At 49.3% G+C, this 13,123-nt stretch overlaps 1 protein-coding gene across 1 annotated transcript in view; it reads left to right on the top strand.

The window, feature by feature from the left end:
• The first annotated feature begins 234 nt into the window (after window positions 1-234).
• Window positions 235-13,123, top strand: part of TMEM86A (transmembrane protein 86A) — a 29,840-nt gene continuing 16,951 nt past the window's right edge. Inside the window, exon 1 of the mRNA XM_074585776.1 lies at window positions 235-344. Within this exon, the coding sequence (XP_074441877.1) occupies window positions 324-344 (21 nt within the window). The 5' untranslated portion in view covers window positions 235-323. The remainder of the gene's footprint in view (window positions 345-13,123) is intronic.

Raw genomic sequence — 13,123 nt, 5'->3', positions numbered from 1 at the left:
GACGCGGCGCAGGACCCGGCCCCTGCCGGCTGCCCGGCCGCCGCCTCGCCGGGAGGGGGACGGCGCCACTGACGCCGCCGCCGCCGGGGGCCGAGCGAACGCCGCCGGGGCCCGGGCCGCGCCTGCCCGCGCTGCCGGCCCGGCCCTGCCCGCCCCGGGGGCGGGGCCGGCGCGGCCCCCCCATCCCCCCCCCCGCAGCGCATTCGCCGCGGGGGCCCCCTCTTCTGTGACGTCACCGCTGTCTAAAAAAGCGCCCCGGCGGGCGGGCGGGCGACAGGGCGGGCAGCAGCCGCAGCCGGAGCAGGACGTGCCCCGCCGCCGACATGGTGTCCCCCGTCACCGTGGTGAGTGCGGGCCGCGCGGCGGGCGGGCGGGGGGCAGCGGGACACGCGATCCCTCCCACGGCCGCCCGCCCCGGACGGTACCCCCCCCCCCCCGCCTCCTCCCCTGTCGCCGGTGATCCACAGCCGGTCCCCGAGGTGCTGCCCCCGAGGCGGTGGGTGCTCCCAGCGTTGGCGGAGACCCCCGCGTACCTGGTGCTCACCCCGGCCCTGCGCCGGTGCCGCCCCCGGCAGCTGTTGCTCCAGCGGTGGTTCTGCATCTCTTCCTCCTCTCGTCGTTTATGTTTTTAAGGGAGTCTGTCATCCGCCGGCTTTAGGCAGAAGACGCCCGCTCGGAGCGTCTCTGCTCCAGCTGCCCTGGGCTTGCGCCGTGGCAGCGCCCCGGAGCATCTCCCTGCCCCCGCGGCCTCTCTGCCCTGGCAGGCACCTCTGCCCGACCACCCGGAGGTGGCTTTGCCGTCCAGGTGACGGCTTGGGCCGGCCACCGCGCCGGGCAGACGGTGCCATAGGCTGGGCGACCTCCCGCCGAGACCTAGTCGCCCCTGACAAGCCAGTCTGGCACTTCTGCCATGAGATGGGGACGATGTCACCTGCCTGTCTCATGGGGGAGTCATGATGCTTAATTAACATACCCAGGAATAAGGTAGCGACTGGCCGCTGTCCTGTCAATAGGTGACGTGTGGCAGCACAGGTGGATTGACGGCGCAAAACTGGTAACTGAAGTAGCTGTGGCTCACGGCAGGCTGGACCAGCAGTACCAGGTCCTGGCCCTGCAGGTGAAGGGGGGTGTTTGGATGCTGGAAGAAGACAAAATGCTTCCAGCCAGAACAGCAGAGAAGCCACGGTGTTAGACACGCTGCATTGCATGTTCCTCTTTCTAGAAAGTGAGGGATTTGTCTGAATACGCGTGCTATAAGAATAGCTAACTGTTGGTGGGAAAGTTGCCTGGCGCTTCGCTGCGGCACTGAACACCTATTGCTGGTATCCTGGTTCCCTGCGGATCCGTTGTCATCCTGTTTTGAAATATTGTGGTTAATGGCCAGTTCATTGCATTCTCTCTCGCAGGTAGGAATCCTGTCCCTTCCCAGTTCTTAACTCACAAAGCCAGGGTTCAAAACTTTTAAATTGCTTTGCCAGTTCTGCACAGCAGCCTGTATTGTCTGATACTTCAGATGAATTTTCCCCCAGTTATTAACATGTACCTGGTAAGTTCATCAGCAGCGCAGGGGTGATTTTTATCTTTAGAGACAGAGGGAAGTAGCTTGTAAATGATACCATTGTAGTGCCAAAGTATTTTTTTTTTCTTTTTAATGCTTTTCAAAAATAGCTAAAAAGGCTTGGTATCTTTGTGCTTCTGTGCTGTAAGCTAAAGTCATCCTTAAGTAGTGCTTTTGGTTACAGTGAATTGTGTACATGTACCTCGGAAGTAAAATCTTAGGCTGGGACAATACCGGAATGGCTCAAAACCTGGCAGAATTTGTTTCATAATCCACAGGAGGCAGCACTTGGCTTTTTAAGGCTAGTGAATCAGGGTGGTCTTGCAGAGTGTATTTCAACTGAGCTTTGAGTGGAGGCAAATGACTAAAGCATGAGTATGTGTTGGGAAGGGTATGCGTAGGCTTTATCTATACCAGATATTACGCTTTAGGAAGGTAATTTGGGAAGGAAAATGAAAAAAAAAACCAAACAATTGCTTTCTTCACTTGCCCTTTTGATGTGTAACAAAGCATGTTTCTGCTCTGGCTTCATCCCTGACATATTGACTCTTTGCTTCACGAAAGGCAACTAACGCAGGTGTGAAGCTGCAGAGAGCTGGAGGGACGATGAGACCAGGAGCTGCGACCAGAGCTGCAGCTGTTTACCGTGGCAGTACAGGTGGGAGGGCGTCTCATCCTCCAAAGAGCTCATAAAAAACGAGCTGCAAGCCTTCAGTCTGTTAAGGAGCAGTTCTTTGCACATCACCTTCAGTGGGTTTTCACGTCGCTGTTCCTCCGAAGGAGCACATCGGCCATGCTGTGGTCTGCGAAGGGCAGGCTGGAACAGTGTCGTGCAGCAGCATGTCCTGCCTGGGGGCATGGTGCGGCCCCTGCACAGCTGCTGGCTGGAGCCACAGAGGGGGTGAGAAGCAGGGTGGCTGCACAGCTGGTGGGCTCCCACCGGCAAGTCACTTCCTGAAGGGAGCAGCAGTGGGCAATTGGTTTGGTCACAGCTAGGTGCTGCCCGTTGGGCCCAGGCCTTATCTCAGTACCGCACTGCCTTTTGCTGCATACATAGACCAGGTGTTGACATATGATGGGGGTGCTCTCTGTGGGGACAGCACCTGAGGCAGACTCAAATTAGCCAGAGGAATTGATTTGTCTACAGCGTATGTCCTCTCCCAATGCACTGCAGCATCAGCCTCGATGGGGAGGACACCAGAAGAGCACAGCCGAGAGTGACATGATTTTGCTTCCCATTTTCAAAGCGATGGCCTTTGTACATAACTGCAGCAGATGGCCCTCACTACTTACACACAACCTGGTCTCCTGCGTCTCCCCGTCTTTCCTTCTTTAGGCTGCTCTTGTAACAAGAGTCAGAAACCCTGAGCTCCAGGTCTGCTGTACAACTGACACTGGAAGAAACCAGGCAAGGAGGCACGGTCCATGGAGCGGGAGCTCGAGAGAGATGGTGGCTTGGACTGCTTGTTTGCGTGGGCTGCCAGGTGTGCATTGTGGGCTGGGGGGTTTGGCACGTCCACCCCGCGTGCAAGGAGAGACCGTGGCATCGTGCAGAGCTAGCCAAGCTGTCGTTTCTGGTGCTGCAGAATTCAGATGTGCTGAGTGGGGAGCATGCCCACAAATAAATGAGTCTGGGGCCAAAATACCTTTTAACATATTGTGCCAGGTCCTCAGCTGGGATAAAGCTCTGGTGTCTCGCTGATGCCAGAGTCTAGACTTGCATGGTGCTGGGCTGGGGCAGAGAAGATGTATTTGTCTGCCGGTCCTGCTCCAGCTGGTGAGCAATGCTCGCTCTGGTTGGAAGTCACCTTGGAGGGAAGCTTTCACTGCTTACTCTGCTAGGCAAGCAGGAGCATCCTGCTTAAAAATTATTCTTCTTGACACTGCTCTGATTAAGAGCTGCTTTTTCTGCGTAAAGCTGTGTGGGCTCAGAGCCTGCAATTGGAGAGCAGTATGAATACATGGTGAATTTACTTCATGGATATGTGAGGTTTAATTCCCTTCTTGTTCAGTCATCACTGGTCCCATCTTAATAAAAGTCCTTTCTGAGACTGCCTCGTTAGTGATTTTTGTCCGTTTTTTTTTTGCTTGTTTGGGTTTTTTTCACTATTGGTTAAGCAGTTTTTAGCATGAGCTTGTGGGAGATAGACCTTGCCCTGAGGACCTCTCTGCCCAGCAGGCACCATGATTGCAAGGGGCTACAAATGTGCAGGAGATGAGCCTGGAGACATACAGTCACTCTGGCATTTACATAATGCTCCTCGCTCAAAGGGACCTTATTTTTCCCCTAAAGTTAGGGCTAAACTTAGGATAGGGCTTCACACCACCTTGCAGAAAACCTGTTTGGGAAACATAAAGACATTAATTGGCTGAGAATAGGTCTCTTTTGGGGGGCAGTTATAGATGATACTGGTGTGTATTTTGGAGCAAGATAAACTATGGGCTCTCATCCTTACAGCACCCCGCTCCATACCTGATTTTTACGTAGCCTAGCACAGTCCTATATGTGGGAAGGAGGTGAAACTCCCTGTGTGGGACAGATTTTTGCTCAGAAGCCATATATTAACAATCTCCATCCCTTCCCTTTTGTCCTCTGATGTATTGGCATCTTTAAATGGAGATAGCTGAGTTAGGGAAGAATACGTTGTTTTGGCTGCATCAAGCAAAGCTCTTTCCCCCCTAGATGGGAAGCAGCCAGCAACCCTCCCAGGAACAGCCCCTGTCCACCCTCTGGGTAGATGCAGGATGTTGCTGTGGGGGACTGTGAAGGTCACTTACAAAAAGCAGGCAAAAACCCTGAAAGGTATGATCTGAAAAGGTAATAAAGAGTAACAAATATTTAATAGGGCTGGAGAATTGGGTGGGTGTCACTTGAATTTCTGAGGAGGGGCCAAATCACACTGATCCAGATGAATATAGAAACCTGATGTAAATACGTTGCTTAGAGACTCTGTGCTATGGACAATTGTAGCAGTAGTAGGTCTAAGCATAGTTTTAAAGGTTTATTATTAGAAAGTGTGCTCCATAATCCTCAAACTGCTGTTGAAAACAAGAAAGCCAGATCACACTTGGAACTGTTTCAGCCTTTGCTTCTTAAATAGAGGATATATTATTTCTGCATTAATGAATAAAGTGTTAGCAACCATCTAAGTCAGAAGTAACTCTTACGGTAGAGAAGTTAATTTTACTTGTTCTCTTTGTTTATACCCAGCATTGTTGCTTTCATTGTAATTTCCCCCATTACTTAAATACATAATAAATTGGGATTTTATTACGCAGGAGGCTTGTAAACATGCACATTTATATACCACATAGACAATTATGGAAATATGGCATTTGTATAAAAACCAAACCAATTTAAATGAATTATAGAAAAGCTTTCTAAACATCTGGACTCAATGAAGTAAGGGAGGGAATCATCTCCTTAGGTAAGCTTAGCAAGATCTTAGTAGCATTTATGTCAGTCACACCTTCTGGGGAAAGGCTAAAAGCTTTGCTCCTCCTGAGCAAAAAGCTGTGCTGATTTATGCCAGCTAGAGCCCAGGCATAGTGTTACATGCCACGATTTATTTTTTCAGACTGAACTTGCGCATTCTTCCTATGACATTGACATTCTTTGCTGTAGCTGTTGCTATGAGAGGGTGGGTTTAGATAAGGGCAACTGAAGTTGGAGGCTAGAAAGTGCGGGCTTCTCTCATGCTCTTCCCATTCCCAGAGTGGCTGCATTAAGCAGTTAGTGCTGATCACTGCTGCAGGCAGTGCTGTAGATTAAAGGCTTCATTAACTCAAGTGTATCACTCAAGTCACACGCGTCTGTTGTTCAAAGTGTGCTTTGTGCATTAAGATTATGGGTCCAGTTCAGAAGCCTGTACTTACACATAATTCCTCTGAATGGTCAGAGATTAATTTCGTCCGTTCTCTTTTCCTGTTCAAGTATCTATATCCAAAATACACTAAGTGCGATAGAAGAGCCAAAGTTATCTTTCTCTGTGGGTAACTGCATAATACTAAGGAAATAATAACACCAGTGAAATTAGACTCTTAGAAAAAGATGGCATCTGGAACCCGACTTCTGCTAGCATGTGCAAACTCTGGAACAGCAAAAAGATTATTAGTTACATAACTCCCTTCCCTCCCGGAGGCCTAAGTGGCTATTATATTAGCACCTAATTTTCCTACTGCCCTTCATGTCACACGATGCCCAGCAGATTTGTCATTACAATAGAGATGGAGGTTTTGCTTACTGCAACATGCCCAAAATAAAGGTGATGGTTATTGCTTCTTCTAGACCACTTGTGCCCTTCCTATATCCATATCTTATACTGCCATAATCTAAATAGCATTTTAAACTAATGGCAGGTTTCTACATGACAAGTGTGTCAGTCTGGAGCATCCCTCCATGTAAAGCTGAGCGTGAACAAATATCCAGGCGACATGGAGCAGAAAGCTGTGTCTAGGAGATGATTACACACCACCAGAGCTGAAAGGTGGTAGGTGGGCTGGGCAAGAGCTTTCCTGGAAGATTTCAAAATGTGCTGGGGTGGGAAGGATTTCAGATACCTGCAGAGAGCCTGAGGGCTCACGCTGCAGACTCTCACCCAGAATTGCACAGGGCGCAGTTCCTCTCTAGGTGCAACTTGTGTCTTGTGTTAATTTAACATTGCAGGCTGCCTCTTGTATTGCAAATCTGACTGTTAATGAGGATGGTGGTTGTTTTGATTCACCTTGCTGTGAGCTTATGGAAATGCCTTGTTTCTACCAGCGGGCTACATTTTCTCCCAAAACCTAATTTGTATAGATTACTCTAAATCATACACTTTCCAAAACTGAGGGGAGATTACACAAGTCATGTTACTGAATTGGCCTTGGGACTTTTGCCAAGTTTGAATGGTGAGGTTCCATTTTTTGCCCCTCATCAGACACCAGCTTTGGAGACAGATATGGCACCAGCTGGCATCAGACATTAAATTTCCAATTATGTATTAAAATGAGTGCATTTCTGCTAGTGGCAAGTAGCCTCTGATCGAATCATTGCTTGAGATTGAGGGTAAATTTGAAGTTAAGGAAGCTGCACATTTTTCAGCACATACTAGATGCACGGGGCAGATCCTCAGCCTTATATGAGATATTTTGTCTCCCATGGCTTTGTCTCCAGCAGAAGTGGGCTTGTGCCAGCTGAGAGCCTGTGACCATAGCTTGGCTGCCGTATCCCTGTTTGCTTGTTGGGTTGTTTGGATAGCAGTGCTGACTTGTGCTCCATTGCAAGAGAAACTAAGCAAGTTGCATGGCTTTTCCCTGCAACCATGATATAAAAGGAGTGTGATGACAAGTTTATCACTTAATTGATGTTTGTGAAGTTTCCACTTGGCTAATGTCCCTAGGCATGGTCCGCATTTGTATATGCAGCCCGATTACAGCAGGGGTTTTGCAAGTGAAACCCCTGATGTATTAGTGTAAATCCTGGGAGCGCGTGGGTTAGTGTTTGCACAGGTTAATGTTTGCACCTGCCCACCCCACATCTGTTGAGATTGGCTGGTAAAGTCCAGTTTATCTTCATGCAGTTTGTGTCTGATACTGACTTGCCCAGGTCACGACATCTTGGCACAAGAATAGATATTGGAAATAAAATCTGTGACTCCACTGTCATATTTTGACCTTACCTCCTCCTATCTCTTAAAGCATATTGGTTCCATGATAACATGAGGAGGGCTGCTGCTTTTTTTACAAGGTACCAGAGTGACACCTCTCTAAATACACATCTTTATTGGAGTACTTTGCTATTTTCCTTTCTAAATTTCTTTAACATCAGTGTTGCACGAGCTTTCAGCCTGCAGGACATGATACACAGGTAGAACACTTCATTCAGCTTTCCATTAGGCACAAGACAAGCTGAGCTGTCCCTCCTGGGTTTCCCAGCACAGCCCTGCTTGCTTTTGCCAGATTTTGGTGACCTTACTGCAGCCCCTTGCGAGGATTCGTACAGCGAAAGTCTCTTGCATAGAGCTGCCAGCTTTCCCAGACACTGGAAGCTGCCTTCCCCTCCTCTCTCTGTTCTGCCTTCCTGTTGCCTTTCCAAAAACCTCACCTGCCAGGTGTATATGAATCTGGTGTGTGGCCAGAAAGGTGAGCCACAAAAGTGCTTTTAGGGTGCTGGAGGCGGTTTCACCCTTGGCACGTCTTTGGGAATAGCTGGTAGGGCTAGTACAGCCTGGCATGTGCCATCTGCCTTCTCTGTTACTCTAATGGCTCTTTAGCTGTTATTGTAAGGGGCTGTGACAGCACCAATGCCTGCAATGCGCTTCATTTAGACCTGCACAGGCCCACAGATCGTGGGTAAAATGAGGTCGTCTCTGCTGAAGAAATTGCTTTTGGATGGAAGGCCTCCGTTTCCTCCCAAATACCAGTCCCTACTGGCAAAGCAGCATGTGGCAGGGAAGAGCTTTGCTAAGTGCCTGTTTCCCCTGAGTGCCCAGTCGTCCAACGATGGGGTGGCTGTGGCCCTCCAACAAGTACATAAACGTTGAGGTGGGTTGTGGGGTGCAAATAAGGCTGGAAATGGAGAGTGAAGGCCAAAGATGGATTTCAGCTCTAGGGACAAATTACTCAGTGTGCAGACCCCTCACTGCTGTTACATAGAGGCTTAGCCTGCCCTTGGTGCTTACAAGGAAAGAACTGATGGTTCTTCCTGGGGCATTTTGTTTTGGGTCTGCACCCATCTCAGAGAGACTGGAGAGAGGCCCCAGTCTTGCCCCACAGCTTGTGGGGCAGATGTCAGTGTGTGGCACTTGTCTGCAGCAACGACCCTTGCAGGGGGTGCTGCTTTCTGCTGTGGCCGTGTCCACCACAGCCAGCATGCTGGGCTTACCCAGCCCCTCCAAGGTAATGCTTAGAGCAACGTAAAAACTGACACTACTTTTTCCTGGGTAAAAGAAATCTGCATTCTCTTTCACAGAAGAGTGTGATATAAATAATGACAAGTCTCCTGAGAATGTGTGCTTGTAGCCTGGAAACCATCCCCGGGGTGAGTTGAGACTTTTCCATAAGCAGTAGAAATTTTTTATCTGGATTTTGGTGTGACAAGCCAAATAATTGCCCCTTCCCATGCTGAGAGGAATTGCCTGGGACAGCCACTGACTGCGCGTCCCAGGGTGCTGGCTGGCTCCTGAAGCTCCCTGTGGCTTCACAGCATCCCCCTGAGGTCCTGGGCAGCACTAGGGGATGCAGCCCCACCTGACCTCCCTCACCGAGGAAGGGTACATGCCCTTGCAGTGGCAGCACTGCAGCTCTGATAAGCAAAGTGAAAAGACAAATCTGTTGTGGTACAGGTTTTTACACATCTGCAAGGGGTTCTTTTGTGAGTGTTACAGCAGAGGAAATGTTCAGAGAGGTTTGCTTTCTGCTACACAAAAAGGAAGATTGTGAATCCCAGGAGGAAAATGCAATCTTTGCTCTGAGATAAGATGCTGGCAGGCAAATGCTATTTTTTTGCTTTCATTTCTGAGAGACAGTGGACTACCCTGAAAGCTTTAGTCTGTGACAGCTCCTTCGGCCCTGCAGAGACATTTGAATTCTTGATTGGTTTAACAGTGTTGGTCATTCATTGGCAATGGTACGTTGCTGACGGCACTCAGAAGGCAATCTCCAAAACTGCTGACAGCTATAGGATTGCTACAGATGTGGAGTCCATTATTACCACTGCAGGTTCAAAAAAGGTTTTTAAGATAGCCCTGCTTGTGGTCCTGTGCCAGTCTGGTAGACAGGACAGATGAAAAAAGCAAACCCAACCCAACCCAAAAAAACCCTAGCAAAACAACATACATCCAAGCAGAGTCTTCAGTTCAGGGTGAAAAGTGTTTGTCTGTAATTTGAGTTTTATAAGTTAACACCTGCTGAAGAAAGGCTTTGCCCTGTTGAAGGCTTCTGTGAGGTCCTAGGAAGCTAAGGGCAGATACTCAAGTGACTTTCTAAAGTATTGGCTACTGTAGCAGTATCTCACTTTGTCTGGTATCAGGGTTCCCTGCTGATAACAATAGGTCCTGCATAGCGGAGGCAGGTCCCAGACATGCTGTGGCACAGCTTGTTGACCACAGTTAGCCAAGCTAACCCGATTTCTTCTATTCAGTAGAGGAGATACCTTTATGGATGCTATAACTTCCTTAATTACTGGAGAGAGCACTGTGGTCCGGTGTCTCAAGGTAGCTTTGGGCAATGTCGTGGTGAGAAAGGCAAGGATCAGGAGTGGGCTTCTGATGCAACACAGGGCACAGGCAGTGCCCTGATGCGGTGGGGATTATTTCCTTGGCTCCAGAACTACCCGCCTGTACTTCAGGCTGTTATGGGACCATTCCCTCACATTTCTAAGGCCTCCTACAGGAATCTGTTGAAGGCAAGACTCCAGTTTCCTGTTTGTGGCTTTTCCCCACACTATTTTACGTTCCAGGTGTTTGCAGATGCATTTTTTTAACTTGTGGGTATAGCAGCAGAGAGCTGCAATGTCTAAGGGCTCCCAGATTACATTGGCGGCTGAGCCAAACTGGCCTCATCAGCAGATCTGTGAGCACAGTCAGTGTAACACTCAGCACCTCGTGTTTTTTAATTTCTTCATTAAGCAAGACAAGACAGGACTGTTGTTGTATTCGTATTGCAGTTTTGCTAATGCGGGCTTTGCTACATCTATGTGAGTGGCAGCTGGGGTCCTCCTGCCTTAACTTGGGAAGGGACAGAAGCGAAGGCTGCCTGCCACCTTTGTTAACGGCTCATCTTCCTCCCTGACGACTGCACAAGAATTAATGGTTGCAGCTGTTTTGTTGCCCTCTGGAGAAGGCCACAAAGCTTATCTAATGCCTGTCTTTTACCTTCTTGATCCATTTATTTAAATACGCTTCATACAGTGTGTGTTCAGTGCAGTTTTCTGCTAAAAACTATCCTTGAAAATCCCCTCCAGAAATTTACTCCCATACAACAGCTGATAGGCGGTTTTGGTGGTAGATCACAACATGGCTAACCTAAAGCACTGGGTAGCACAGACTTCTCTTGAGCAGTGTCTTCACCTTGGGACAGACAGCAGCCTGTGGTGGAGAAATCGCACTCCGGAGAGCAAACATCAGGAAACAGACCTTTGCAACAGCCGCGTCTGCAGTGTGGCATGGCTGGCACTCCCACCACATGATGAGCCTTGCTCATGTTCTCCCCAGCTGGCTCAGTACAGAACGTCCCGTTCTCGATGCTTGCCTTCTGCCGCTCAGCTGGGTGGCCGTGCCGTGTCCTCCCTGTGCTGAGGCGTGCTGCCGCGCTGCAGGGATTTGAGCTGTGGCTTTCCCTGGGAGAGGCTGGTGCAGGCAAACATTGCATTGCTGCCAGCCAGCTGCGGGGAACTGCCGCTCCAAATTTCCTCCCTTCTTTCCACATCTTGGGGGGAAGACACTCATCTGGAAGATTTTAACCTCAGTGCTGATAGGTTTTCATCCCTCCCATGGTTAATCCAGAGATTAGGTTGAATGTTGATGTAACTGCAAGTCGGGCAGAATTTTGTCGTGGAAATGAAACTTTTTGTTGTGGTTCCTATTTCTGCGTGCAGCTGCGTGTGAAGCAGCCCAGCCCTCCACAGGGGCCCTTGTTAAATGCCAGTTTGATTAATCCTCACCCACTGCCTGCTCCCCCTTGCTTCCACCAAAGGGTGATTTTTCTGATGCCAAGAACTTGTGCAGCAATATATCTGAGTTCACCACCCAAGGACTGTGAGGGCCTGTGCCAAATTTTTAATTGTATTTTTCTGGCAAAGAGCCATAGCTTGGTCTTAAGAAAAAGAAGTATTTCTAGCTCTCAATTCTGTGTCAGTCCATTGTGGAGCAAAGCTGTGAAGTGCACCTGGAGCTTACTTTGCTTAATTGGAGAGAGTAAGAGAGTACGCAGGCTGCTGGGGTAGAGGGAAGGATGAAAGAAGCCAACAAACCAGCCCTATTTTGCAGGAGGAGTTGAAGAGAACCTGGGGGTTGAATAGTTGCCTTGACCCACTGCTGCTTCCACATGTGGCTGAGCTGGGAGGATGGTCCTTTTGCAGGTGGGAAGCATTCAGGCTGAGCTGTGTTACTTCTGGCTTGCACTGAATGATGTAGGCTCTCCTGTCAGACAAAACCATGATTTTTTGGCCACTCAGGAACAGGTCTGGCTGGACAGCCGATCACGAGCTGAGTTTCACTGCATTACTCTTGCTGGAGAAATGGAGGCCCTGAGTTGTGCTGGGGAGTGCCAGTAGCTGCAATAAAACACCACAAGGCCTGGCAAAACTCATTGCATGGCATAAGCGTAATGGAGACAGGATTATCAGCACACACATTCTCCCAAAGGCAAATCACGTACCATCTTCTGGGTGATTTATTAGCTATTCTACAAGCTCATTTTAGATGGAGCCTCTATGGTCTTGTCTCCACTTGAGGAGAGGAAGGTTTATCAATCACCCTGAATTTCCTGCAGCATGTGGAGCCTGTTTGGAGCCATCTGCCTTGGATGCCTGGCCCATGGCACCTCCAACACAAACATAAACCCTCTTATTAATTGCACAAATATGTTGCACCAACAGAGTATTTCAGGCAGGCTGATTGGCTGGTTCAGTAACTCTTCACCACTCTCCATAAACAAGCACTTTTTCTCAGAATTTTATTTGTGAACAACTTGGGGCATGTATGAGCCAGTGCCTTCCTTGACAAAAGGCAATTTGTTCTCCCCCAGGAGCGTGTTTGCTTCTGCAGGAGAGCAGAGTTGGAGGTGAAGTGCTTTGGACTCACCTACACTCAGCAGAGCATACCAGTTAGGGCTGTCCCCGCCAGCCCTAATAGTTCAGCAACGTTGTGGAGTCAAAAGTGCCGACTGGATGGCCCCTTTACATCTCATCTGTCTCCTCCTCTCTCACCTCTGCAAGCCACCCAGGAGAGATGCAGAGCTGTGCAGCCAAAGTGCCCGCTGGGGCCTTTGCTCTGTGCCCAGGTGAGGCCGTTGTGACGGCCTCTGTGTCCACCCAGGACAGGGAAGATGTAAATGGTGAATCTGAGTACCGAACAGCTGAATCTTCCATATTATACACACATCTGCCCCCCTGACTAAAAATTCCCTCTTTTATATTAGTTTCAGTGAGTACACATGCAGAAGGCTTGATGCTGCACCATCTGAGCAAAGGTGGGAACCTGCAAGCAAGCCCCCAGGAGGATGGCAGCTTTGCAGTCAGCTTATGCAGGTTGATGGCCAGGAATTGCCCAGAACTGCTGTGTTCCTCCTGGGTTCAGCAAGAGATGATGGATTGTTGAATCTGGGTGAAAACTGGCTGCCTCTGGATAGGATCTGTGCACACACAGGCTCCTCCTTAACCATTTTGGTTAAGCACAAAGATGGGGTTTCCATAGGCTCAGCCTGATGGGGAATTGTGTTGGTTCACTGCTGCTCTGTAGATGAGAACCTGTTGCACATACACATACTTTGCCCTAACTTTGGTCCATCCCCAGGCTGAAGCAGCTCTCCCTCTGTGACTCAGATCGCACAGAGGATCATCAGTGCCTTGCAAAGAGCCACACG

The sequence above is a fragment of the Larus michahellis genome, chromosome 4, assembly GCF_964199755.1.
Source record: "Larus michahellis chromosome 4, bLarMic1.1, whole genome shotgun sequence".
Lineage (NCBI taxonomy): Eukaryota > Metazoa > Chordata > Aves > Charadriiformes > Laridae > Larus > Larus michahellis.
This window is presented reverse-complemented; position numbering and strand designations above follow the sequence as displayed.